The sequence below is a fragment of the Octopus sinensis genome, linkage group LG9 (assembly GCF_006345805.1).
Source record: "Octopus sinensis linkage group LG9, ASM634580v1, whole genome shotgun sequence".
Lineage (NCBI taxonomy): Eukaryota > Metazoa > Mollusca > Cephalopoda > Octopoda > Octopodidae > Octopus > Octopus sinensis.
In genome coordinates, this window is record NC_043005.1 from 74,759,943 (window position 1) to 74,787,869 (window position 27,927).

The window sequence follows — 27,927 nt, forward strand, 5'->3', positions numbered from 1 at the left end:
TCAGGCCTTGTGCCTATAGCAGAAAGGGATTGATGTAATTGACTCAGCTGCTTCCTCAAACTTGCTGGTCTTGTGCCAAAATTAAAAATTGATATTTAGGATAGCTGTAATTGGCTCTTCATTGTAATTAGTGAGGTTCTGCAAATATTATGTGAGTGGTTATCTTATACTTGTTTCAGTTGTTAGACTGTGGCCATGCTGGTGCACTGCCTTGAAGGATTTACTCAAGCAAATTGACCCCTGTTCATATTTTTAAGTCTTGTACTTGTTCTGTCTGTATCTTTTGCAGAACTGCTGAGTTCTGGTAGCATAAACAAACCACAATTGTCATAGTGAGGGACAAACACAAACTCAAAGACACAAATACACACACACACTCTCTCTCTCTCTCTCTCACACACACATACACACCATCATATCATTATCATCACCACCACCACCACCACCACCATCATCATCATCATCATATCATCATGGTATATATATATATATTCTGTTGTGTCTGGGGAGAGTCATTTTCTTTTTGTGCCTTATAATGTAACACACTCACTGAGTGAGTGTGTTAAATCATAAGGCACAAAAAGAAAATGACTCTCCCCAGACACAACAGAATATGCTTAAACACACAAACTCATATAAAGAATCTTGCAAACCAAATCCAAAAACGAAATATAGATATATATGTCTATATCATTCAACAATGGTAGTAGTTGAATAATATTCTTAAGACCGCAATTTACTCACATGCAACATCTTTCAGACTTTGTTGCTAATTCAGTTCTTAACCAAACTGAAAACTGTTAGCAAATTTTGAAGAGGACTGGTCCTAGCTACATTTTGGCATTTAAAAAATTGAGATTTTGTCCAGTAGAAAAAAGTTTAGATTAAAATTTGTAGCTACCAATCAAGTTTAGATTGAAATAATTTTCTCGTTTTAAAATCAAAATATATTTATCTTAGCTTTAATGATAGAAGGAAGCATGAGGAATTTCATTGTTTTCATCCCATGCAACAAAAATTTGTATCAAAAATGTTGTGAGGTAAAATATCATTAAAAAAAATACAAGTAAGGCTTGTATTGGATTTAAGAATAATTAACTTTTTTATTTTAAATATAAACTATAGTTTAATTAAGCTTAAATGATAGAACTCAATTCGAGGAATTTCATGGTATCAATCACAGGCAATGAAATTCTAAAAGAAAAAAGTTATGAGTGTTTGTTTCTTTAATTTGAGGGTGATAATATAGTTCTATACATTTTTATGGATATAGTTCTATAAGGGGACTTTTAATATTTATGTCACCGGTATCATTGAGGTAAGGAAAAAATTATCAATGACACTGTTAATTTTTAAAATATTAATTAGAAATTTTCTTGTTCTGTACTTTACCAGATGTAATAAGTTGTCCTGAACTTTTCCAAGTGTAATAACTTGTCCTGTAATTCTCCAGGTTTATAATCTTAAGAATATGATTTCTCTTGCTCACATTTTTCCATGTAATATATATATATATATATATATATATATATCATTATTTAATGCTTATGTTCTATACTGGCATATATGATGAGCTACTTTCAGTTTCCATCTACTAAATTCACTGACGAGGCGTTGGTCAGCTTGGGGCTATAGTAGAAGACACTAGCCTAAGATGCCACACATTTAGATTGAACTTGAGACCACATAGATGGAAGCAAGCTTCACAACCACACCATCATGCCTGTACCTAAACGTGTACCAGCCACTGGATGTCGAAACCCAAGAGTTTTAAATTTAAATTACCCTGAACTTAACCTTTTACACATTACCTCTTTTTACCATTCTCATTTATATAAAAATTAACCAGTGGGTTTATTTATTTTAGGCACTGGTTGATCCAAGAATTGAGATTATGAAGTCAAAAATTGACAGTATTATTCATGAAGATACAAAATATCAAAAAGGTGTTCTTAATATGAAAACTCAGAAGTGTTTTGCTGTAAAGGTAAATAATTCTATAATGACTATATAATTTCCCTAATTTTCTAATGAGTCATCATTATTTTAGCATGCTCTTTTCTATGCTTGCATAAGGTGAATGAAGTTCTTTGCAGCAGATTTTCTGTGGCTGGATGCCCTTCCTGTCACCAACCTTTATTTTGTTTCCAAGAAACATAATATTTCCTCTTGACCGAACGTGTTTTCATGGAAAATTGGAAACGAATGACACAACTTGTATGATGGTATCACTCATTTACATTCATCACACGATGTTAAGACAAGGAGACACACACACTCACCCATACACAAATGCATACATACATACATACATTCACATACATACATACACACATACATGCACATACACATACACACAGACACACACATGCATGCACACTCACACACACACACACACACACACAACACACTTCTTTAACACACTTCTACCAAATCCACTCACAAGGCTTCGGTCAGTCTGGAGCTATAGTAGAAGGTTTCATGCAGTGGAACTGAACCAGAGATCATGTGGTTGGAAAGCAAACTGCTTCACTATACAGCCATGCCTACTATGTAACTAGTATTTATTTCAACACAGCTAAAAATAGGATTTTTTTCATTACTCTTTTACTCTTTTACTTCAGTCATTTGACTGGCCATGCTGAAGCACTGCTTTTAGTCGAGCAAATCGACCTCAGGACTTATTCTTTGTAAGCCTAGTACTTATTCTATCGGTCTCTTTTGCAAAAATGTGAAAGACTATTTGAAGTTAGGAAATTTCTGTGGAAGAGACTTTTTCCTTGTCTGTCTGTCTGTCTGTCTCTCTCTCTCTCTCTCTATGTATGTATCTGTCTTTCTCTTTCTTCTTTTTTTTTTTGTCAGCATACAATTTATATAATTTTGTAATGTTTTGCAGGGTTTTTAAAAAATAATTTCACCTAATGTAAAATTTAAAACTAACTTTGACTCATAAGATCTAAAATTTTTCATTCAGTAGATTTTTTTAAAATATGAATTTACAACTAGAAAAAATTTTTCAAAACAGAAAACACAAAAGACAAAACTCTTGAAAAGACTTGTTTTATTTTGAGGAAAAACATTCTATAAGATTTTGAAATAACAGTATTTACATTTATTTATTTTTTTATTTTGTAGCCAAATATAAATGGTAAGTACAAAAATGTTTCCATATTACGGTAAATCTCTTGAGAAAAATATTCTAAGATTCCAATAGCACATGATGTTTGTTTTATTCCTGTTTAGAAAGGTTATTATCTGTGCTATGCTGATTTTTAAGGTACAATTTTTTTATCAATAATGGCTTTCAAATTTCTAAGATTGTCTGATTCTCCAATAATATTTTATTTCATGCCAGGTGAAATGCTTAGTGGTATTTCATCTGCCGTTACGTTCTGAGTTCAAATTCCGCTGAGATTGACTTTGCCTTTCATCCTTTCGGGGTCGATAAATTAAGTACTAGTTATTTACTGGCATCAATGTAATCTACTTAATCCGTTTGTCTGTCCTTGTTTGTCCTCTCTGTGTATAGCCCCTTGTGGGTAGTAAAGAAATAGGTATTTCACCTGTCTTTATGTTCTGAGTTCAAATTCTGTCAAGGTTGACTTTGCCTTTCATCCTTTTGGTGAGGGGGTGGGGGGCAATAAATTAAGTACCAGTTGCATACTGGGGTCAATCTAATTGACTGGCCCCCTCCCCTAAAATTTCGGGCCTTGTGCCTAGAGTAGAAAAGAATATTTTATTGAAGAGAAACTAGCTGTTAATATTTTCTGCCTTGATAAAGTGGTAAGCTGGCTGAATCATTAACATCCCGGACAAAATGCTGAGCAGCATTTCATCTGTCTTTATGTTCTGAGTTCAAATTCTGCTAAGGTCGACTTTGCCTTTCATCCTTTCAGGGTCGATAAAATAAGTACCAGTTAACACTGGAGTTGATATAATCAAGTCATTCCCTTCCCTTGAAATTGCTGGCCTTGTGCCAAAATTTGAAATCAATATTTTCTACATTGTTAAAGCATCAAGCTGGCAGAATCGTTAGTGTGTTGGGCAAAATGCTTGGTAGCGTTTTGTTTGTCATTATGTTCTGGGTTCAAATTCCGCTAAGGTCAATTTTTCCTTTCATCCTTTCAGTGTTGATAAAATATATACCAGTTTGACACTGGGGTGAATGTAATCAACTTGACCCATCTTCCAAAATGACTGGCTTTGTGTCAGTATTTGAAAACATTATTATTATTATTATTATTAATGTGTCTGTGTACATATATATGTAGAGATAGATAAACAGACTGACAAACATGCATCTGGCATTCACACACGCACACACACACACACACACATGCAAGCAAATACCCACGACATCATCATCTTCAAGTCTTAGGATTCAAAGGGCCAGTTATCTAGTTTCTATGGTGCATAAGTGACTGAGATCGCAATACTCCCTCTAAATGAGATGCCAGTTCATCGTACGGTTACTCATTTACAGGGACCAAAACCACAATGTTGCAATTATGAGAGCAATACCCTAACCACCAGGTCACGCAACTTCACAAACCAGTGAGAAGAGGACCTTTAAGTGGCCATCTGATATGCCAGAAGTGGGAGTTAAATCTTTTAAGCAAAACCCTGCTGTTTTAAAGAAAAGAGATACATTGGATAACGCAGTTTGGAGTACACTATAACTAATAAAAATAAAGGTGGGATAGTCATATTTGGAATGCCTTATAAGCCTACCCAGTTAGAACATATCTGTAGCCAAACAACATAAAAATGTCATTAACCTTAGAAACCCAACCCTCGTTCTATCTTGATGTCATTTCTATGTTGTGACATTTATTTCAAAGGAACTACCTTGCAGAGGAAAAACTGGATTTACTAACTATCACAATTCACTCTGCCCACCTACATCAATTAGTTTCTTTTCTTTTATTTCTCTTTTCATTTCTGACTGTTTATTTCTCTCTTTCTTTCTTATATTAATTTTGAAAATACCTCCTTTGCAATGCAACCAGTTCATTATTTATTGCTATATGTTGGAAACAATGACGCAGCATTTGATCTTTTCTTCACACCCCTCTCTCTCTCTCTCTCTCTCTCTCTCTCTCATTCCCTTTCTTCTCTACTGTCACCTCTCTCTATATCTACTGCCCACCCTCTCTTTCCTTCTCTCTCTCTCCTCTCCTTCTCTCTTTCCTTTTCTTTCTTCCCTCTCTCCTTCTCTCTCTCTCATGCTGTATCTCTAACATTCATTAAATTTATCGAAGCTTAACTGGGCTCAGACAAAGACAGCTTGGAAGTCACAGGATTTAGTAGTAATTTTTGAAATAGACACAAGCCTTTGAATTTTGGATAGTAGTACTATTAAATGACCTCTTCATTATGTGAGCTCTTCAATCCCCAATACCTGTACTTTATTTTATTGACCCTAGAGGGATAAAAGGCAAAACTGACCTCAAGCAGCAATCTTATTGCTTACTTATACATTCAGTTTATTTTTACACACGTTTACATGTAGTTGGTTTCATTTCTTTTGATTACATATATTGCCAAAGAAATATTATTGTCATTTTTCCATTGGTTGATATAACTGCTCATATAGGAATTCTAAGAAGTAGTTAATGAATATTTGTATGTAATTTCGGTTCTTTAAAGTCAAGTTGAGCAGTTATAAAAACCCTGGATTTTGGGAAAAAATTCAATGTTTGTTGGATGTAACTAAACTCCACGACACTCACTCCTTTGAGACATTGGTGATTTTTCATGCCATGTCCAAGAAAAATCCAGCAAACACTGAAGTTTTTCCCCAAATCCAGTGTTTTTATAACTGCTCAACTTTAAAGAACCGAAATTACATAAAAATATTCTTTAACTACTTCTTAGAATTCCTATATGAACAGTTATATTAACCAATGGAAAAACAACAATAATATTTCTTCGGCAATACGACATTACTTCATATTGCCAGCTACCACAAATTGGCGCACTATTTTAAAAATGGCTACTGGCTACACATATTATCATTTTACTCTATTGCCTATGACTTGTTCATTTGCTATACTAACTTCAAGAAACTGGTCAACTACCTGATCAGGGGAATACATAAATCAAATGAACTTTATACTCACTAGAAAGCAAAACAGACAGCAAATTGTGAATACTAAATTTTCCCTATTAACGATTGCACCACTTGACATAAAACTAGAGACCAACAACCTCAGGATAAGATCTAGACCAGTGGTTCTCAGCCGGAGTGCATTTAAAAACATTTTGGTGGGGTCCACAATAGTATTTTAAGTGTTCATGTAAAGTTTTGATTTAAATGTATCTATTGAAAGAAACAGTAAATTTTCTTTCTCTAATGTTTTACATAGTTCGACTTAAGCAAGTTAATGTGTGAATAACAAAATAGGAATTTTGAAAGAAATATCTATCAAACTAGTTTTTAAACATGAAATGGCTATGGAGGTTCATCAGAATAAAATAGTAAGCACTAATTTAGATAAACAGGGAGGAGGACAGTGAAACAGCAGAAAAAGTAATCTATGAGACTAAATTACCCATTGTTTTTAGTGTTGTATCTCTTCATTCTAAGTTTTAATGAGAGTTGATTATTTAGTTTCCAGTCGTAGGAGTGGCTGTGTGGTAAGTAGCTTGCTTATGAACCACATGGTTCTGGGTTCAGTCCCACTGTGTAGCACCTTGGGCAAGTGTCTTCTACTATAGCCTCAGGCCGACCAAAGCCTTGTGAGTGGATTTGGTAGATGGAAACTGAAAGAAGCCCGTTGTATATATGTGTGTGTATATATATATATATATATATATATATATATATATGTATGTATGTGTGTGTGTCTATGTTTGTGTGCTTGTGTTTGTTCCCCCCAACATTGCTTGACAACGATGCTGGTGTATTTATGTCCCCCGTAACTTAGCAGTTCGGCAAAAGAGACCCATAGAATAAGTACTAGGCTTACAAAGAATATGTTCTGGGTTCAGTTTACTTGACTAAAAGGCGGTGCTCCAGCATAGCCACAGTCAAATGACTGAAACAAGTAAAGAGAGAATCATACACTGGAATCTGTTCTGTTAATTATGTTTCCCCTCCAAATTCTCTGTGGCTCTTCAGCATGGACACTGAACAAGAAGAGACTTGCAAAGAAGCTTGGTGGTACATACATGAGAATGCTTTGTGCAGTTCTCAATCTTTCTTGCCAGAAAGACTGCTATATAGTCATTACAAAGTAGCGACTATATGGCAGTCTTCCTATCATCACCTCAATAATCAGAGTAAGGAGAATATGTTATGCAGGACACTGCTGGAGAAGCAAGGATGAAATATTCAGTAATCTCCTTTTCTGGAAACCAATATCAGAAAAATCAAGAACATATATTAATCAAGTTGTGGAAGACACTGGATATCAAGTTAAGAATATCAAAGATGGGGACATTTGGCATGGAAGAGTTGCATTGGTCTGGGTAAGTCACCTGACTGGATAGATACAAATTTGTAACATTGCTTTTAGATAATCAAGATGAGAGGATAATAATGAAAGAATAATTAAGATGAATCCCATTCTGGAATGGATACCTCAGTAGTTAAGTTAAACAAATCAGCAGCAGAGTAAGCTATTATTAAAATGGCATCAGTTATAAGAGGGCTGCTAACATTTTCCCTGGATGGAATGTCAGTCCATTGCAGGGCTCCCCATCTACAGCTGAGTGGACTGGACCAATACCAAATGAAGCATTTGATTCAAGAATACAACACACTGCTAGTCAAGGAATTGAAACCACAGTCACAAGATCATAAGTGCAACACCCTAACCACTTGGTCACACACCTTCACACACACACACATCAGGTGCAATCTCCCTGTGCACTATACTTACTTCTCTCACCCACCTTCCCCACCATGTGAAAATAATGAAATTATTTTCTCAGTTTTTTAATACTTGTTTGTTTTTCTCTTTTTGTATGTCTATTCAATTTAACATTATTTATACTCAAAAAAAAAAAAGAAAAGATATTGGTAAAAAAAAATTGTGTGAAATTTTTTTATTCAATATGACTATAATCTTAAAAAATAGAATATTTACATGGAATGGGTATTAGTTATCATTTTAACTTCCTTGATACCAGTCTACACTTGGTTCTATGATACAGACTTTTGGTTTTAAGGTGATCTGAATAAAAACCTTCCATCAAAATTTCCTTTAAATTTATGTTCCAAACATTAACATAATAATAACTAAGTTATTTCTCAGGGTATCAGTCGTTATCTGACAGGTTTATAGTTGAACCTATGGCAGTTGAGACCGCTGGTGTTCTTGGTTCCTGGAGCATATTCCTGTTCACTGCTATCAGAGCAGAGATTGCTGTCTGCAAATGCGAGCCCTGCTAGTTAGATTGGCTGTTCCAATGCATCTCCCTCACTATCGTCCAGGGTAATACCTTTTCCATGCTGTCTCTTGAGGCCATGAGTCCTTAAAATAAGATATAAGCACTGTAAAGTGGTTAGTAATAAGAATGGCATCCACTCATAGAAAGCAGTTTTCAAAATTAACTGAAATAAAGATGATATATTTTAACAGAAATATTATAATAAAAAGGCTTAAGAGCGATGTATTAGCAGAATTTTTTAAGTAATTACAAAATACCTTGTGGTATTTGTTTATACTTCTCTATATTATGAGTTCAAGTTCCACCAGGGTTCAATTTAGCTTTCATCCATACAGTGATTGATAAAATAAAGTACCTGTTATGTATTGCGATTAATGTGTGTGCTTATGTTAGAAATCATTACCATAGTCCTCTCAGATCATGATTTATGTTTTATTACAGGATTATTAGATGTGGCTCGCAGAACTTACACAGAGATTATTGATGATATTGCAGGTAATTAAAAACATTTAAGAATACATAATCAAAATATCCCAACAAGATGTCTTCAACAAAACTTAAATAATAATTGTGTGTGTATGTGTGGGTGTGTTGTGTGTGTGTGGGTGAGTGTGTGTGTGTAAATTTATACAACATGGAGATGGAAAAAACAAGTTTTAATCATAAATTACATCATTTGTTTCTGCACCAGACAACAGCTTTAAGTTACTGAGTTTTCATTCATGTACTATTACATAAAATTATTTTAGAACATAACTAGCAGTATCACCCAGCGTTGCTCAGGTTTGTTTCGACCCTTTACAATTGGAATTTTTGAAAAGTAAAAATTTTGCATTATGTAACTTGTTATTCTCTTTAAGTGAACATTTTTCTGGTTGAAATACACCAAAAAAAGGCGATACAGCAGTCAAAAAATCGTAAAAAATAGGGATTTTCATAGAAAAAAAAAGCATCTTTTTGATGTAAAATGTTTTTGGTGTTAACATGGTCCAATTTGAATTTTATCTTCTACGGAATGAAGAGCAAGCCTTCTTCTATCATACACTCAATTTTGGCCAACTTGTGCCGCAGGGTCTTGGAGGAGATAGTGTTAGTTGAAGACTACCAAACCTGCCATACACAGACAACTTCAGCTTTATATATAAAGATTACATAAATAGATATGATTCAGGAACAGCTGTGTGTCAGTTCTTCACCGGGTAGAATGGGTTTAAAGCATTATGTTATAAAATAATTTTATGTAATAGTACTTGAATAAGAACTTCTATAGTAAGCTTTACTTTTGTTCCACTAGAGATAACAAAATAAATCCAAGTGTGTATTGTTGTTTGGTTCAACCAACCTCATCAAATGTTTGACCTTGTGCTAATCATAACAAATCATTATAACAACATATATTAACGATGTTTATAACCCTATTATATTTAATTAGAATTGGTTCGACAGTTATCAGAAAAGTATAAATTACCCTTAAAGACCAGCTACAATTCTACACGTGGTTTCTTCATGCAACTGTATTCTGGGAACAAAGACAAATATATGGTTGATTCACTACCTTCGATCTTCATAAAAGTCAGCAAGCACAAAAATACTTTGAGTTTCACAACTGTTGATCTTGTAAGTCATTGCACCATTTCTAAACTGCCAATGGGCATTATTTTTGTTTATGATAAACAACAACAATTGTTTCATCTTCAAGATGCACTTATGGGACTTACCCTGAAATTAGGTTTTGGTACTGTATTTATCATGTATTTTCTTAACCGTAATCCTTTAACCTTATGTATATATATATATATATATATATATATAACACAATGTATGTTAGGGGTTATGAGTGTAACCCACTAAGGAATAGTATTTATCTAATATACTGTTGGTAAAGTACCCAGATTCTTAATACATAAATGTTTTTAATTGCAGTGCAATTAACTTATTTATTGTATTAAACAGGTGAAGGTAAAAAAATATTTTACCGTTAATTTATAATACAAATAAGAAAATGGAGAAACAAATTTAGTTTGTTCATCAACTTTCGGATATTAGAATGTTGGATTATTTATTCATTTAACAAAATGAGAACCTTAATAGCATACATATATATCTTATAATTCAATACATATAAGATTAGAATACAAATTATAAAAATCATAATAAATTATTGAAATCGTACTAGCGAGTGGACAAATGGAAGAAAAGGGCACTTGACACATATAGTAGTAGTTACATGTATTATTCAAAACAATTTGATTTCAGGCTTTGGATTGCTGTATAGAGAAATCTCTCCATATGGCAAGCCAAATCCTGAAAGAGACAGGCTTCTCTTAGAGGCCTGTGAAACTTTAAGTCACATGGAACTGTATCAAACTGTTCTATACACACACGCGCACACACACACACACACACACACACACACAAAGATAGATATAGATATATATTTATTTATTTATTTATTTATATATACCAGCCCTGTTCAAACTGTCCAACCCATGCCAGCATGGACAATGGACATTAAATGACAATGATGATGATGTGTGTGTTTTTGTGTTTGTGTTGTCTTTGTCCCTCACCTCACTGCTTGAGAACTGGTATTGGTTTATTTATGTTCCCATAATTTAGCAGTTCTGTAAAAGTGTCTGATAGAATATATATTAGACTTAAAAAATAAGTACCGGGATCGATTTGTTCTATTAGACCTTTTAAGGATGTACTCCAGCATGGCCAGAGTGCAATGATTGAAATAAGTAAAAGATAAATGAAAAGATATAAAAGCATTTAGAAGTTGCCTCTTCAGTTCTAATGTTCTTGTGAGATAACAATTTGTTATTGATGTTGTCAATAATTTTACAACTAAATTCTATATAAATATATTAATTTAATTTTATTTATTTTTTTGCAGATAAAACTCAATGGTAAGTTGTTGTTTTTCCCCCCCATTAGTCAACTGATATTTCACTAGGCAAGCTAAATGATTGCTTAAGGCACCAAAATAGGTGCAGACATGGCTGTGTTGTAAGAAGTTTGCTTTCCAACCACATGGTTCTGGGTTCAGTTCCACTGTGTGGCATCTTGGGCAAGTGTTTTCTATTAACCCTTTCATTACTGTATTTATTTTCAGATGCTCTGTGTTTCTTTCAGTTACTTTAAATATAACAAAGAATTTAGTAAAATAACTTAGTTATCATTAAGCTAGTGTTAGGAACATAAATTTTGACTAAGGTTTGATGGGAGATTTTAATTCAAAATTTATGAAAACAAGACATTTGTACTACAGGGCCAGAGCCAGTTTCAGCTGGGTGGGTTAAAGCAGCCTCTTTGTGAGTGAATTTGGTAAATGGAAACTGAAAGAAGCCTATTGTATCTACATGTGTGTGTCCTTGTGTGTGTGTGTGTGTGTCTGTGTGTGTTATTGTCCCCTACCGCTGCTTGACAGCCAGTGTTGGTGTGTTTATGTCCCCCATAACTTAGCAGTTCAGCAATGGAATAAGTACCAGACTTAAAACAAAATAGGTACTGGGGTTAATTCACTCAACTAAAATTTTTCAAGTCAGTGCTTCGGCATAACCATTGTCAAATGACTGAAACAAATAGAAGATAAGCAAAGATACTGAACGACATGAGTGAAGTTTCTTAATCTAACTAAAGTTACAAAATTTAGTAATAAATTAACAGGTGAGGTCACACCCAGAATAGAGGAGAATTGAGGAGAGAGGGCAGAATGAGGCAACGGAAACAAGGGAGTCATGATATACAGGATTATAAATCTATATATTTCTTGTTTGCAAATGAATTATAATTTTCTACAGCATTTTTCAGTTGGTTTAAAGAAGTGTGTGGTTGGTGGAAGTTGCAGATAAAAATTGGAAAAGCAGGTGGTGCACATTGTCAAGTTGATAAAAAAGGGGGGGGGGCACACATTATAAGAAAGGCCAAAAGGCATTGAATATCCTAGTCCTGGTCTTGTCACAAAGTATCAGATTCAGCCATAATCTCAAGCTCTTCTTTATTTTATTATTAACACTAACTCTAATGTGGTGAGCCGGCAGAATCATTAGCATGCCAGACAAAATGCCAATTGGCATTTTATTTGTCTGCATGTTCTGAGTTCAAATTCTGTCAAGGTTGACTTTACCTTTCATCCTTTCAGGGCTGATAAAATAAATACTAGTTGAACACTGCAGCCGAAATTTCAGTCCTTGTGCCTCTAGTAGAAAGGGTTATTGTCACTGACTTTAACGTAGCAAGTTATCAGAGTGGACAAAGTGCTTAGTAGCATTTCTTCCAGCTCTTTATGTTCTGAATTCAAATACTGCTGAGGTCAGTTTTGCCTTTCATCCTTTCAGAGTTGTCGTTGTCGCTGCCATCACATCTGTTTTTTACAGGTACAAAAGATCCAAGGACAATAGAAAGGAGGTGAGAGATGTGAGGAGGATAGGGATGTCAAGACATCAGAGATGGTTGAGAAAATTTGTATTTTCTTGATAAAGACCATCATGTATCTATAGAGACAGTAATCACAACAGTTTGGAGTTGGTTTGGCAACTGTATACAGAATTATTCAATAAGATCTGAATATGGGTAAAATTTGTGCAAAGTGTGTTCCCAGGTGCTCACTGACAAACAGAAGGAAAGATGCATTGGTGACAACAGGGAGATGGTTGAGCTTATTACCTCAAATCCAAGAGTACTCGAGTCTCTGCTGACCTATGACGAAAGCTGGAGCTACTGTTATGATCCAGAGACCAAGAGACAACCTGACTAAGGGAAGCATCCTGGCTCCCTCAGATCCAAGAAGGCCAGGCAAAGCAAGTCTACTAGGAAGTTTATGATGATTCTCTTGTTCAATAGCAAGGGAATAAATTACATCCACTGGGTTCCCTCTGGTCAGATGGTCAACAAAGAGAACTTTGTTGAGGTTTTGAGGGAATTCCAGAAGGGATTTCGTCACAAAAGGCATGAATTCTTCCACTCCAGTCAGTGACAACTACACCAGAACATTGCACCAGTTTACAGTTCCATCTTGGTAACCAACTATTTGACAGAGATGAACATCAAATGTGTCCCTCACCCTCCCTACCATCCAGACCTTGCTCCCTGTGATGTTTGGTTATTCTTCAAGCTGAAGGAGAACCTCAGAGGCAGTCAGTTTGAAGACATTGAGAAGATGAATGAGATTGTGACAAGGGTTGTGGATATCACCACTTTGGATAATTTCTATGGGGCCTTTACAAAGTGGCTGGAATGCTACAGCAGGTGCACTGAAGTTGGAGGATCCTACTTTGAAGATTTGAGTTTTGTAATTCTTTGAACTTAATAAATGCTTCTCTAAAAAAGTCTCAAAACCTTTGGAATGCACCTTGTATATACATGCAGAAAATGTGTACAGGATCTCCTCCCCCACCCTCTCTCTTTTACATACACGCTATTAATATATTTTTTTAAAGGTGATTTGAATGTATTTCTGAACTGAATATATTTCATGACATGAGATTATGATGTTGGTGAACTGTTTCTTTTTTCCTTATATATTGTTATCTATTGGTTAACAAACTATTATATATTATATATTCCAGTTATTCTGGTTTTTCCTTTTTCACAGATCGTGTCAAAGAATCTCTGCAAGAAATTTACCTAATGACTAACATGTAAGTTTTTTTTAACGAAGTATTACAGAATACATCTGTACTGATTTGACATTGATTTTCATGAATTTAATTTACATGTATGGATTCCCAGAAATGGTTTATAATTCCTGTTACCTATGTGGCTTAATGTTTAATAGAGGTGGGTGGTGTGAATGCATAGCAGCTTGAGAAAGTTCAGAGAGTTGACAATAGAGGATATTTTCTTTCTGGGTGAAGGGTTGATAGTATGAGGCTTTATATAGAAAATGAAATGCAAGTGCTACCAGTCAAAAACTCCGCATACCGGAAGCCAGCAAGTGTATGGGGTCATCAGGAGAGAATGCCTACCTCTTGACGGCATCAATGTCCACTGCCCCCTGCCCCCTCACTGATATGAGGCCCCGCTTGCTAGAACAGCTGGTTATCAAATAAATTTCAATATTCTTCTAAACATTGCTCATTGTCTCTTTTTAACCAAATCAAGTGGCTAGCCTTCTCCACTGTAGTTGGGATATTGGTCATGGTGCTGTTGACTAATGATAACAACAATTGTCTCACACTGTTATATGGTCGGAGTACTTAAAAATTAAATGTGGAGGATGTATTAAATGAAGGTTAGAAAGAAATTAGATGAACATGCCCCATTGGATGTGGAATATTAATCCTTTAACTGTAAGGCAGTGAGCTGGCAAAATCGTTAGCATGCCAGGCAAAATGCTTTGCAGTATTTCTTCCGTCTTTATGTTCTCAGTTCAAATTCTTCCAAGGTCAACTTTGTCTTTCATCCTTCCAGAGTTGATAAAATAAGTACCAGTTGAGCCCTGAGATTGATATAATCTACTTACCATCTCTCTCCTGTGCTAGAATTTGAAAGCAATATTAACCCGTAGGAGTGGCTGTGTGGTAAGTAGTTTGCTTATGAACCACATGGTTCTGGGTTCAGTCCCACTGCGTGGCACCTTGGGCAAGTGTCTTCTACTATAGCCTCGGGCTGACCAAAGCCTTGTGAGTGGATTTGGTAGATGGAAACTGAAAGAAACCTGTCATATATATGTATATATATATGTATGTATGTGAGTGTGTATATGTTTGTGTGTCTGTGTTTGTCCCCCCAACATTGCTTGACAACTGATGCTGGTGTGTTTATGTCCCCGTAACTTAGCGGTTCGGCAAAAGAGACCGATAGAATAAGTACTAGGCTTACAAAGAATAAGTCCTGGGGTCAATTTGCTCAACTAAAGGTGGTGCTCCAGCACGGCCACAGTCACATGACTGAAACAATTAAAAGAGTAAAAGAACCCTTTAACTGCATGCAGAATTAAGTTTCATGGTTATTCCTGTAAGGATGTTAAATGATCTACCAATAAATAGAATTGGCATTTTCTGCTTTAGTAAACTTGACATACCTCAACAAAATATAGTTTCAAACATAACTGTGTTTTTTATGTGGCTCCATCACCAATTTGCTTCTTATTCCTGTGTATGAGGAAAATATTTTTTTAGTTTAAAGTAGGGCATGTCCATAGAAAAATCAGCCTCAATAAACCCCATCCAAGGATGGAAAAGTGGACATTAAAATGATGGCAGCAGCAGCAGCAGCTATTATTCTAGTTGTTGTTGTTGTTTTGGTGGTGGTGGTGGTGGTGAGGAGGAGGATGATGATGATCATGACAATCATGATCATAATTATGATGAGGATGAACTGTATAATTTTATTTAATTCTTTTAAAGAAATTCTTTTGTTAAGGTTCACTTATTGAAGTGAATATATGTGTAGTTATAAGTGAGTCATTAAGTTTAGGACTTTATAATTTCCTTCACACTAGCAGATTTTAATTTTAGCTTACATTTTGTTTATGTATATTCAAGAGTGTTTAGGTATGGTTTCAGATTTCAAAGTCAAGTGGTTGCCCGTAAAACGATCTGACTAAATGCTTCAGTGATATGCTACACTGGTATACACAGATATTAATTTAGGTAAAATGGCCATTAAATTGAAGACTTGATCATATATTTAGAAACTAGATTACTTTAATGTTTTACAGCATATCATTGCAGAATATTTTAACAAGTTTTTTTTTTATTATTATTTAGATTTAAAATTATAAACGGAAGTCATGGTTCATATTTTATAATTTTAGAAAGCCAAAAAAAAAAACAAACATTAAGTTTATTTCCTCATGAGGCATTTGGTATTGTAATGTACTTTAAAGGAAATGAAGCATTGCTTATTTTAAACCATTTGGTTTTACTTTAACCCTTTTGCCAGAGACAAAATAACCTTTCTAGTACTTGTGCCATGATGAAATGCGCTCACTATATTCTATAAAATGGTTGGTGATAGGAAGAGTATCCAGCTGTTGAAACCATAGTAGGAATGGAACATGCGAGTAAGGTATGGTCCTTGATCTGTCTAGGAGGGCACTGAATAAATTCCATCCAATCCACAACTGCTTGCAAATGAGGGTATGAAAATGATGATTAAAAACTGAAAATGATGAAAGTGAAGTAATGGGGAAAACTTAGATAAAAAAGTTTCTTGGAATATTGAGCTACTTATCACAAAGCCTCTGCCATTGGCCTTGATAGTCTAAAGAACTAAAGTACAATCTTGGTCATCTGATCTTTAATGATAAAGAACTAAATTGTGAAGAGTTAGGTAGGTGGTTCTATGGCTGAACAATACAATTTCAGGAGTATAAACATAAAAATAGTAACCAAAGGATTTCAGAAGGACAGATGTAGAATTAGCTGTTAAATTTACACCCAACCATCTTAAGAAGGGAAGAATACATTGGATAGAGTAATTCTGGATATATACAAAAAAACAAGATGGTTATAGGTCTGTTCAAGGGCAGACTGAGCCGTCAGTCAATCAGGCACTGCCCGAGGGTCTACACTCTACTGATATTTGTGCTAAGGGGCTCGGCAAACAGTTATGCTCAAGGGCCCTTAATACTCTCAGTCTGCTCCTGGGTCTGCTCAATCAGAACAAACTTGGGAATAAACATTGAAAACAACAAGACAGGTTTGAATAGTATAAATATGGATTAGCCAATAAATAATATTGACAAAAAAAAACCCCAACATATTTTAGAACATTCAATATTCTGTGTAATTAAAAAGCTTGTTTTGCAACCATGTCATTAAGGGTTCAGTCCAAGTGCTCAACACATTGGACAAGTATCTTCTACTGTAGCCTCAGGCCAACCAATGCTTTGTGAGTGAATTTGACAGATGGAATCTGAGGAAGCCAGTGGTATATATATATATATAACGGGAAGCTTTATGAAAATAGACAAAAGACGAAGGCAGGTGGAAAACAAACAAACAATTGTATTAGTATGGCGCTCAGGAAATATAAATAAAACAAGTCTTTAACGTTTCGAGCCTACGCTCTTCAACAGAAAGATACACAGAGAGAAAAAAAACACAGAAAGAAGGAGAGAAAAAAATGCGTGCAGTAACTAACGAATCAACATGGCGATCTGATTTCGGCCAGAGGTCAAAGATCAAACATGAGACGCGAGAGCGAAATAAGGGGAGATAATAGGGTTGATAATAGGGTTGAATGACCCTAGGATAGGTCTGGACAGGCGTATGTATGGGGTTGGTGTAGGTATTAGTATGTATTAGTATGTATTAGTACGTATTAGTATGTATAAGTGTGTGTGTGTGTATGAGAGAGTATAAGTGCGTATGAGGGGTCTGGACGTGTGTATGTATAGGGTTGGTGTATGTATTAGTATGTATTAGTATGTATTAGTACGTATTAGTATGTATTAGTTGGTGTATGTATTAGTATGGCACATCATATATGATGTGATGTGTAAAGTCGTGTGGTGTAGTGAGGAGAAGAGGGGAGGGGAAGAAGAGGGGGGAAGAGGAGAGGAGGGGGAGAAGGAAGGGGAGGGGGAGGGGGAGAGAGAAGAGGGAAGGAGGGAGGGAGAAAGAGGGAAGAAGGGAAGGGGAGTAGGGGTGAAAGGATGAAGGACTGAAGAAGTAGGGTTCGGGGGGGAAGGATAGGTGAGGAGGGGGGTTAGATGAGGAGGGGGGGAGAGTTGAGACCAAATGGCGTATAAGAACGAAGAGAGAAGATTAATTCCTGTTCACGGCGCAAACGGGAATCTGGATGGCCTCTGTGTAAGGACAAACCGAACACAGATAGGTGTTGCAAGGAGTGACCGGTGGAGCGGAAATGGCGTGAGACCGGTGTGTCGTTCGCAAGGTGGATGTCACGAAGGTGTTCCGCGAACCGGTCAGCCAAGTGGCGTCCCGTTTGTCCGATGTACAAGGAATTGCAGAGAGAGCAAGAGACGCAATAGATAATATTGCTGGAGGTGCAGGTGAAGGAGTGGATGATGGGATAGGGTCGATGGTGGGTGCTAGTGAGGCGGGTGGTGTTGGAGAGGTAAGGGCAAGTGCGGCAACGTGGGCGGGAGCAGGGGAACGAGCCGGGTTGGGAGGTAGGGTCAGGGAAGGAGCTATGGACCAAAAGGTCTCGAAGGTTGTGGGCTCGTTTGAAAGAGGGGAGGGGTTGGTTAGGGAAGAGGTGTGAAGTGGACGGGTCGGACTGGAGACGACGGAAAGCTCGAAGAATGGTGCGTTGGAGACGTAGGGTCGTGGGGTATATATATATATATGTTGTGGAACTCTGTTGGTTATGATGATGAGGGTTCCAGTTGATCCAGTCAATGGAACAGCCTGCTCATGAAATTAATGTGTAAATGGTTGAGCACTCCACAGACACGTGTACCCTTAAAATAATTCATGGGGAAATTCAGCATGACACAGTGTATGACAAGGCTGTCCCTTTGAAATATAAGTATAACAGAAACAGGAAGAAAGAATGAGAGAAAGTTGTGGTGAAAGAATACAGCAGGGTTCGCCACCACCCCCTACCAGAGCCTCATGGGGCTTTAGGTGTTTTTGCTCAATAAACACTCACAATGTTTGATTTGGGAATCGAAACCATGATCCCCAACCACGAGTCCACTGCCCTAACCACTGGGCCATTGTGCCTCCACATATATATAAATTTTTCTGCTCTTAAAAGGATTTTATCCTTTATATATACTGTTCAGTATTTACATGTTGAAAAAATTTATCTTTCTACTTGTTCTACAATACATTTCAATGCTTCAAAAACAAACTTATGTTTATTTACATATGACGTTATATATATATATATATATATATATATATTGTCCTCCATCATCACGCGACAATCAGTATTGTTTTGTTTATGTTGCTGTAATATAGCAGTTTGGCAAAACGAGATCAATAAAATAAATACCAGAGTTGATGTGTTTGACTAAGGCTTTCAAGGTAGTGCTTCAACATGGCCACAGTCTAATGACTGAATTAAGTATAAGATACATGATATATATTTTGAAAAATATTTTTTTTATTATTTGATATAACATATATGTAATTTGAGACTGTTAATTAATGTAATTAATTTCTTTTCCAGTGTTGTTACTGAGCTTCTCAATGACATCAGGAGCTGTATTAGTTGTTTGTACAAACTCTCAGAGTGTGTTTCCATGTTAGACATGCTGGCAGGATTTGCACATCTTTGCACATTATCGGATTATAGTAAGTGTATTACCATTCTCCCTTTTGTATTTGGGGAGTGGGGGGGGGGGATCATAATCATAATCACCACCATTCAATGTTCACTTTCTGTGCTGACATGGATTGGATGGTTTGACTGGAGCTGGCAAACCAGATGACTGCATCTATGTCCACTATCTACTTTGGCTTGATGCCTTTCCTAACACCAACCACTTGACACAGTGTACTGGGTGCTTTTTACATGGCACCAGTGAGGTCACCACCAAATAACTCACAAGATAAGAGCTCAACTGAGGTGGGGGAGTAGTACTGAGGGAGATGGCTTTGTTTCAGGTGATGAGAGATTAAAGTATGATAGAGGAACAAGAACAAAAGTGATGCTGAAGAGGAGATAGAGTGGGGTTTGTGGTTAATGCATTTCCACAAAGTTTATTTTTAATTAGTTTTTTTGTTAAATTTATTTCAGTATAATTTAACAATCCATTATAGAAAATAGTATATAAGATTATGTGTCTTATTGGTAGGACAGTCTAAAGATGTTTCCATTATTAACTTTGTAACTCTTTTTCTTCTTTGGTATTGAGTTTGTATTGAAATTGAGATGCATAAAATTAAATAGTTTTAAACAGGGAAAAACTGAATTTAAAAGTACAGGCTTTGTATGTCCATTATGGCAATGAGAAGAGTTCTCTTCACATGGATTTATAACAATAATACCAAGAAATGAAATGGAAAACCTACTTTTACTAAACCAAAGTCTTCTTTACAAAAGGATTTTACATTCTGTGCGTTTCTATATCTTGGTCATGTTGACTGATCCGTTTGAAAGGATATAAACTAACAAAGTGGCTCCATTTGGCCAATTTCAGTTTTGAAATTTCTTCCTATGAAGAGAGAAATCTTAGTATTTACTATATGGCATCATCTGAATTCCATTTCCCTTTCTCTCTCTCTCTCTCTCTCTCTCTCTCTCTCACACACACACACACAGAGGAAAAAAACAAACTAATCTCTCAAGATCATACCTCATATTTACTCCTCAGTGAATTGATTGGTTGTTAGGGATGATGACAGGGAGTCTCCTCCTATATTCAACATCTTCCCATTTGCACCTGTCAAACAGGTGCTTCACTTGCGGAATGTTATGTTTTATTTATTTATTTATTTATCCTCTTAGAAAAAACAACAACAAAAATTCTTGCAAGATAAGCACAAACATTCAATTCATGTTTAGACTGTCTAACTTGCAACAAACACTACTTTATTAAAAATGACTTATTTATAAACTGAATTATGTGGGAGAGGGAGGGGGAACATCACTATCAACGCCAACAACAACAACAACATCAACAACAGAACTTGGGGTAAAGATATTTCAGCCAACTTTAGACTATTTAATTACATTTGATAATTATTTTGTGGGTGGGAGTAATTAAGATAAATGAATAGATAAAATTCTGCTGAGGCCTGTTAAGATTCCTAATGAATTTCTAAAAAATCTAACGTCAAGGTTCTTGGAGATCAACAATAGGAATATTTAAAATAAAACCATATTTGATTTTTATTAAAACATTTAGTTCTATTTTTTACCTTCCCTCCCAATAAAAACTTTCAGAATTTTATTATTTTCCATTTCTCAGTATTTTCACTCCAGTATTTTCTCTGAAACTTATTGATAAGAGTATTGATAAGAAGTTATTGCTGATGATCAATAATATTATTTCTTACTTACCATTGAAAGAACAATACTAAATAGCTTTTCAAATTCAAGGGCCACGTTGAATGGGGAGACATAAGAGGCACAGGCCCTGACTTCACTGGAATCTTTTGATTTCTGAAATTGTAAGAGTTCTGAAGAACTGTAGCTCTCTGTTGCATGATTCCTCAGTCTGTTATCTTTTATCTTTTACTTGTTTCAGTCAGTCGATGTGGCCATGCTGGGGCACTACCTTAAAAGAATTTTAGTTGAACGTATTGACCCCAGCACTCTTTTTCTTTTTTTTTTCAAAGCCTGGTACTTATTCTGTTGGTTTTGTTTTGTTGAACTGCTAAGTCATGGGGATGTAAACACACCAATACCGGTTGTAAAATGGTGATTGGGGACATAGACACAATACACAACAGGCTTTCAGTTTCTGTCAACACCAAATGCACTCACAAGGTTTTTGTTGGCCCAAGGCTCTAGTAGAAGACATTTGCCCAAAGTGTCACAGAATTGACAGTTTGGAACCATGTGGTTGGGATGCAGACTTCTTTACCACAAAGCCACACCTGCACCTAACTTCTTACCACAAAACCATGTTACATTTAATTATATTTAATTCCCTGGTAAATACCAAACGTGGTATCAAGTTTTCTAAATGTGTCTATGTAATAGTGCCAATAGGTTTTGGTGCTATTTTTTTGCAAAAAAAAAAAAAAGAAAAGCATTAAGAGAATATTGATTTCTACATTGAATATTTTGCCAAAGTATGACAAATACTGACATTTACTTATTATATACTAAGCAAAATAACTTTAGTAGAATTAAGAATTTTTCTTTATAATTAAGAAAAATAGCCATAATTGTTAGCTCTCTCTCTCACAAACACACTCACACACACATACGCTGCTTGGGGATCATAATTTATTTTCAAAATTATTTTAGAGTGTTTTTACTACTAAATACCTCCCCCACCCCATCAACTTTATTTCACTTGAAGTTAATGCTGTTTTCCAGTTTATCTTCAGAATTTGTCAATTAATTTATTTATGTATCAATTAATTTGTTTATTGGAATATTGTTTACCTGTCTGAGATGAATTTCTTGGCATTTTCCCACTTAAAGAACAGATCACATTGTCTTCTCATTTTTCTGTCTGTTGTCTGCCTGCCTGTCTAGTACACACTCACATGCACACACGCACACACACACACACACACACACACACACACACACACACACACACTCTCTTTCTCTCTCTCTCCCTCTCTGTCTTTCTGTCATTCTCTCTCTTTCTAGCACACACACACACACACACTCTCTCTCTCTTTCTGTCATTCTTTCTCTTTCTAGCACACACACACACACACAAACACACACACACACACACACACACACACACACACACTCTCTCGCTCTCTCTCTGTAACATTTTGTTGTGTTGAAGTCAGTTCTACAATGGATGAGTTTCCCATGTGTTTATTCAGCTGAATCTCATCCAAACTATTCAACAGAATCTGGAACCAACCTTTGTGGAACTGATTAGCCATAAAGTCTTTATAGTTTAACCTATGTCTTGTTAGCATTGGTAATGCATTCAGGAAGAAATTAACAGGACAATGTTTTGAAAATTAATTACTCTGGTTTCATAATACTTTTTCTTAAGATCTGTAATAATATATAATTCCCTGAGATGTCTGTAGAACTTTTTTGCCTTTGGATAGGAATATATTATTTTCAAAGAATCTTTGGAAATTGTTTTACATCAGATTTCTTCGACATTTCTATCTTGGAGGTTTCATTGTTTAGTTATTGTCCATTTTACCATTCCTGCTTTCCTCATGTGGTGATAAGCTGATGGAATTGTAGTTGTTACAGCATGTTGTCTGTAGTAGGGGAGATTCCAAACCATTTACTTTGAATGCTTTGCTTTAAAATCCAGTCGGATATTGCTTGTTGAAAGGCTGATATTTCTGTGTAAGGGAATAGAATTTAAAAAATCTGCAACCATGGACAAAGGACGTTAAATGATGGCGGCGGCAATGATGATGATGAATGAATGAATGTATGTATGTATGTATCTTTTATCTTTTACTTCTTTCAGTCATTAGACTTGACGGAGTAATCTGAATGTTAATGAGTTCAAATCCTTTTAAACAGTATCCTGGCATGGCTGTCGTCCAATAACTACAGCATCCCAGCATGGCTGCTGTCCAATGACTGCAGCCAGTAAAAGAATAAAAGAATATTACAAATATTTGATTATTGACAAAGTCACTGTTTCATGGATATGCAACTGAGTTTTCCTTCTCAACATTTTATTTTTCATTGAGAAAATTTCACCATGTGTGTGTGTGTGTGTGTGTGTATGAATTGCCCTTATGTACTACTTAAGTATGTTTACATACAACATTGTTTGACAGTTTGAAAGCATCTCTGACAATCTTCAAGCAATAAAATTGTCTCAGAAGTTTACATACTTTAAATGTTAAATGATTATGTCCTCAAAGGTATTTGTAGAGCAGCAGGTGCTTCCAATTGAAAAAAAAAATCAGCATCTTATGTTACATCTACAAGTAGCAGCTGATTTACCTTTTGATAATAAAACTGATTGTTGTTATTGTTGTTGTAAAGGCAGCAAATTGTTACTGCTCTGGACAGAATGCTTAGCAGCATTTTTTCCAACTCTATGTTATAAGTTCAAACACCTCCAAAGTTGACTTTACTTTTTATCCTTTAGGATGAAGTAAGAACCAGTTAAATACTGAGGTCAATGTTATCCAATATTCCTCTATCAACAATTTTCATGTTTTGTGCCTATAATATAAAGGATTATTATTATTTATTGTTGTTGTTGTTGATGATGCTATTATTATTATTATTATTGAGTGAGAGAGCAGTGCATGCCATCAAAGTGACACTGGGGTAAAATATACAAAGCCCAGTATACCCATCATGACTACCTGTCTGATAAGGGTACACTAGACACATGCATCGCAATTATTATTATTATTATTATTATTATTATTATATTGACTTTTGCTTTGTATTTGTACAAGTTGGCTCCAGGTCTCATCCAGATACCTCAAGAGACAACAAGTTAGAAGTTCATGTTGGTGTTATGCCTAGGGTGCCATATATTTGGTTTTGTACATAGTGTTGTTCTAGAGAATGTTTAAGAAACCATAAGAAAATTATGAGTTTGTTTTAAAATTTGAGATTACATAGACAATATTTTACGTAGGATATGGGCAGTTCCCATGAGCACTATCTTTTGAATTTCTGTCATTTTTGGGTTTCGTGGTATCTGAGCTAGGTAGCAATCAGCTCCTTTTGCTATCATTCCTAGGGCCTATTACAACAGATATTATTTTAGTCTTCAGGTTCCACATTCTGCTAATTTCTACTTCAAGATCTTTATATTTGCTCAGTTTTTGGTAGGTCTTGACAGGTGCATTTATATCAATTGGGACAGTCATATCAATGAGGAGGCATGTTCTTTGTCTGAAGTCTTTCAATATGATGTCTGGCCTATTGACATCTATCTTTCTGTCAGTTTGAATGGTGAAATTCCAGAGGAGTGAGATGTGATCATTTTCAAGCACTGGAGGTGGTTTGTGTTCCCACTCGTTTTTATCATGGGGCAGGTCCAGGTTTTCGCAAATTACCCAGTGAATATATTGTGCTGCTCTATCATGCTCGTTGAGATACTCTGTAGGTGCAAGAAGACTACATATGGAGACAACATGATGAAGGCCAAATTGCATCCTGATGTCATCACTGAATTGTTTAACAATTGCTAGTAAGCCCTGCAGTTGTTGTTCATTTTTAGCAAATAGCTTTAAATCATCCATGTAAATGAGATGATTTATATTTTATCAAATATTTTATAGCCATATTGTACATTATCGAGCAATTTCGAGAGATGCATTAAGGCTAGACAAAAGAGGAGTGGTGATAGAGAGTCACCCTAGAAAATGCCACATGAAATTCTTACATCTCCAGCATTGAGAGATTAATTGTCACTGTTCAAAGTCAGTGTGGTTCCCCATGACCTCATAGTTACAGGCAAGAAGTTTTGCCAAGTAGGTGCTATTTTATACATTTCCAGACATTTCTTAATCCAGCTTTGTGGTAGACTATCAAAAACTTTTTTTATAGTCTATCCAGGCTATCGACAAGTTTTTGTGTCATTTGTGACAATCTTCCAAGATCATCTTATTGATGAGTAGCTGATCGTTACAACCATAGGACCCGTGTTTACATCCTTTTTGCTCATTAGAGAATATACCACTTTCTATTAAAAAACTATAGTCAAGACAGATGTTGGTATGTTATACATTGTTGTTAAGCAGGTTATGGGTCTATAATTTCTTGGTTCATAGTCATTAGTACATCAAGCAAAATGCTTAGCAGTATCTCAGTATCTGTTTGCCAGCATGGAAAGTGGATTTTAAACAATGATGATGAGTTCAGTTGTCACCAATGTCAACATTGCCTGTCGTCCTTACAGGGGTTGATAAAATAAGTACCAAATTAGCCTTGAGGTTGATGTAATCAGCTTCCCTCTGTCTTTAAATTGCTTGTGCAGTATTGCTCTTGCTAAATTGTTTGTACCAAATTGCTCTTGCCAAATTGTTTGTGCCAAAAAATTTGAAACATTATTACCTCTGCCTTAGCGAAGGCGGAGGTATTGTTTTCAGTTGTGTTTGTTTGTTTGTCCATGGACAAGATATCTCAAAAACTGCTGAATGGATTCAGATGAAACTTTCAGGGATGTTTAGCCTCATGACTGGCATGAACTGATTAAATTTTGGGATTGATCCAGAACTGGACAAGGATTCTAGATTATTTTCCTGTTTTTTTTTTACTTAATTTTTGAGAGCGATCGGGTTATTTTTAGTATTCTTGTTTGTGAAAGCAGTCAAGTTTATTTCAGATATTTTCATTTTAAAGATCATCTCCGGCTAATCATTGAGAGGATGTTGGTGTTGCTTTGGCAGAAGTTTGCGCTCTCTGAGTGCTCTTGTTATTATTATTTTACTTTAAAATTTGCAAAAAGGACAAAAAAAAAAATTTATATACTGAATAAAAAGAATTGAATACTGGATGAAATGCATCTCACTGTTTATAGTGTAGTAGCCCACGTTTACTCAAGAGGCCATTCAGCCCCTTTGCATGGCACTTTGGGAAAGTGTGCTATACTATAGCCCCAGGTTAACCAATACCTTGTGAATGAATTGGTAAACAAAAACTGTGTGAAAGCACATCGTTTGTGTGTGTGTGTACGTGTTTGTGCTTGTATTTGTCTGCTCCACCACTGCTTGATAACCAATGCTTACATCCCCATAACATAGAAGTTCAATAGAAGAGACTGGTAAATAAGTGTCAGACTTAAAATAAGTACTGGAACTGATTGATTTGTTTGACTAAACACTTCAAGGTTATGCCCCAGCATGGCTGTTAACCAATGACTAAAGCAAGTAAAATAGAAAAGAGAAAAATATAATAAATGTCAATACTTGATTCTATCCTTAAGGCAGCAGGCTTAGTGTCATCTCATCTGTGAGGTCAACTTTGCCTTTCATCCTTTGGTGGGGGTCAATAAAATAAGTACCAGTTATGCACTGGTGTTAATGTAAATGACTTACCCTCTACCCCAAAATTGCTGGTCTTACCTGATTTGTGCAGGGGTTTGGTTGATTCAGCTAAATTTCTCATAATTTAGTGTCAACGTAGACTAAAAATGTAGTTGTTCGTTTCATACATTGCCCCAGTATGATCACAGATAGGAAATAACCAGAACAAGTAAAAGCATGTCTAATCTTTTTTTTAATGTATTATTGCTATTATATTGCTTTTGTGATCCTACTTTGTCATGTCTGGATGCACAGCAATTAGTCATTGAAGAATTACTGCTCCTATTTTTAGTTAATGGCTATTTAATTTCAGTGACTTGGAAAGTCGGAGATTATGATTACGTTGAAAATATATCAACTGCTTAGGTTTTTTTTTAATCTGTTTTACATGTTTCAGTCTTTAGGCTGTGGCCATGCTGGGGCACTGCCTTGAAGAAACTTAGGCAAAGAAATCAACCACAGTATTTATCTTTTGAAGCCTGGCACTTATTCTGAAGGTCTGTTTTGCTGAACCTCTAAGTTATAGGGACATGAACATACTAACACTGGTTGTCAAGTGATGGTGGGGGACAAACAGATGCAAACCACACACACACACACACACATGCATACACGCACACACACACACACACAGACACAACATACACACAACAGAACAGACTGCTGATGAAATTATGCAAATGGCTGAGCACTTCACAGACGCCCATACCTATTTTTTTACTGCCCACAAGGGGCTACACACATAGAGGACAAACAAGGACAGACAAATGAATTAAGTTGATTATATTGACCTCAGTGTGTAACTGGTACTTATTTAATCGACCCCAAAAGGATGAAAGGCAAAGTTGACCTCGGTGGAATTTGAACTCAGAACGTAGCGACAGACGAAATACCGTTAAGCATTTCGCCTGGCGTGCTAACGTCTGCCAGCTCGCTGCCTTACAGACAGCCATACCTTTAATGTAGTTCTCAGGGAGATTCAGTGTGA

The 27,927-nt window shown here is 35.7% G+C and overlaps 1 protein-coding gene across 1 annotated transcript in view; it reads left to right on the forward strand.

The window, feature by feature from the left end:
• LOC115215446 (mutS protein homolog 4-like) overlaps positions 1 to 27,927 on the forward strand; it is an 85,836-nt gene that overhangs the window by 24,233 nt on the left and 33,676 nt on the right. Inside the window, exons 11-17 of the mRNA XM_029784609.2 lie at positions 1,868 to 1,987; positions 3,136 to 3,148; positions 8,839 to 8,892; positions 9,830 to 10,014; positions 11,297 to 11,309; positions 13,997 to 14,042; positions 19,495 to 19,619. Of these exons, the coding sequence (XP_029640469.1) occupies positions 1,868 to 1,987; positions 3,136 to 3,148; positions 8,839 to 8,892; positions 9,830 to 10,014; positions 11,297 to 11,309; positions 13,997 to 14,042; positions 19,495 to 19,619 (556 nt within the window). The remainder of the gene's footprint in view (positions 1 to 1,867; positions 1,988 to 3,135; positions 3,149 to 8,838; positions 8,893 to 9,829; positions 10,015 to 11,296; positions 11,310 to 13,996; positions 14,043 to 19,494; positions 19,620 to 27,927) is intronic.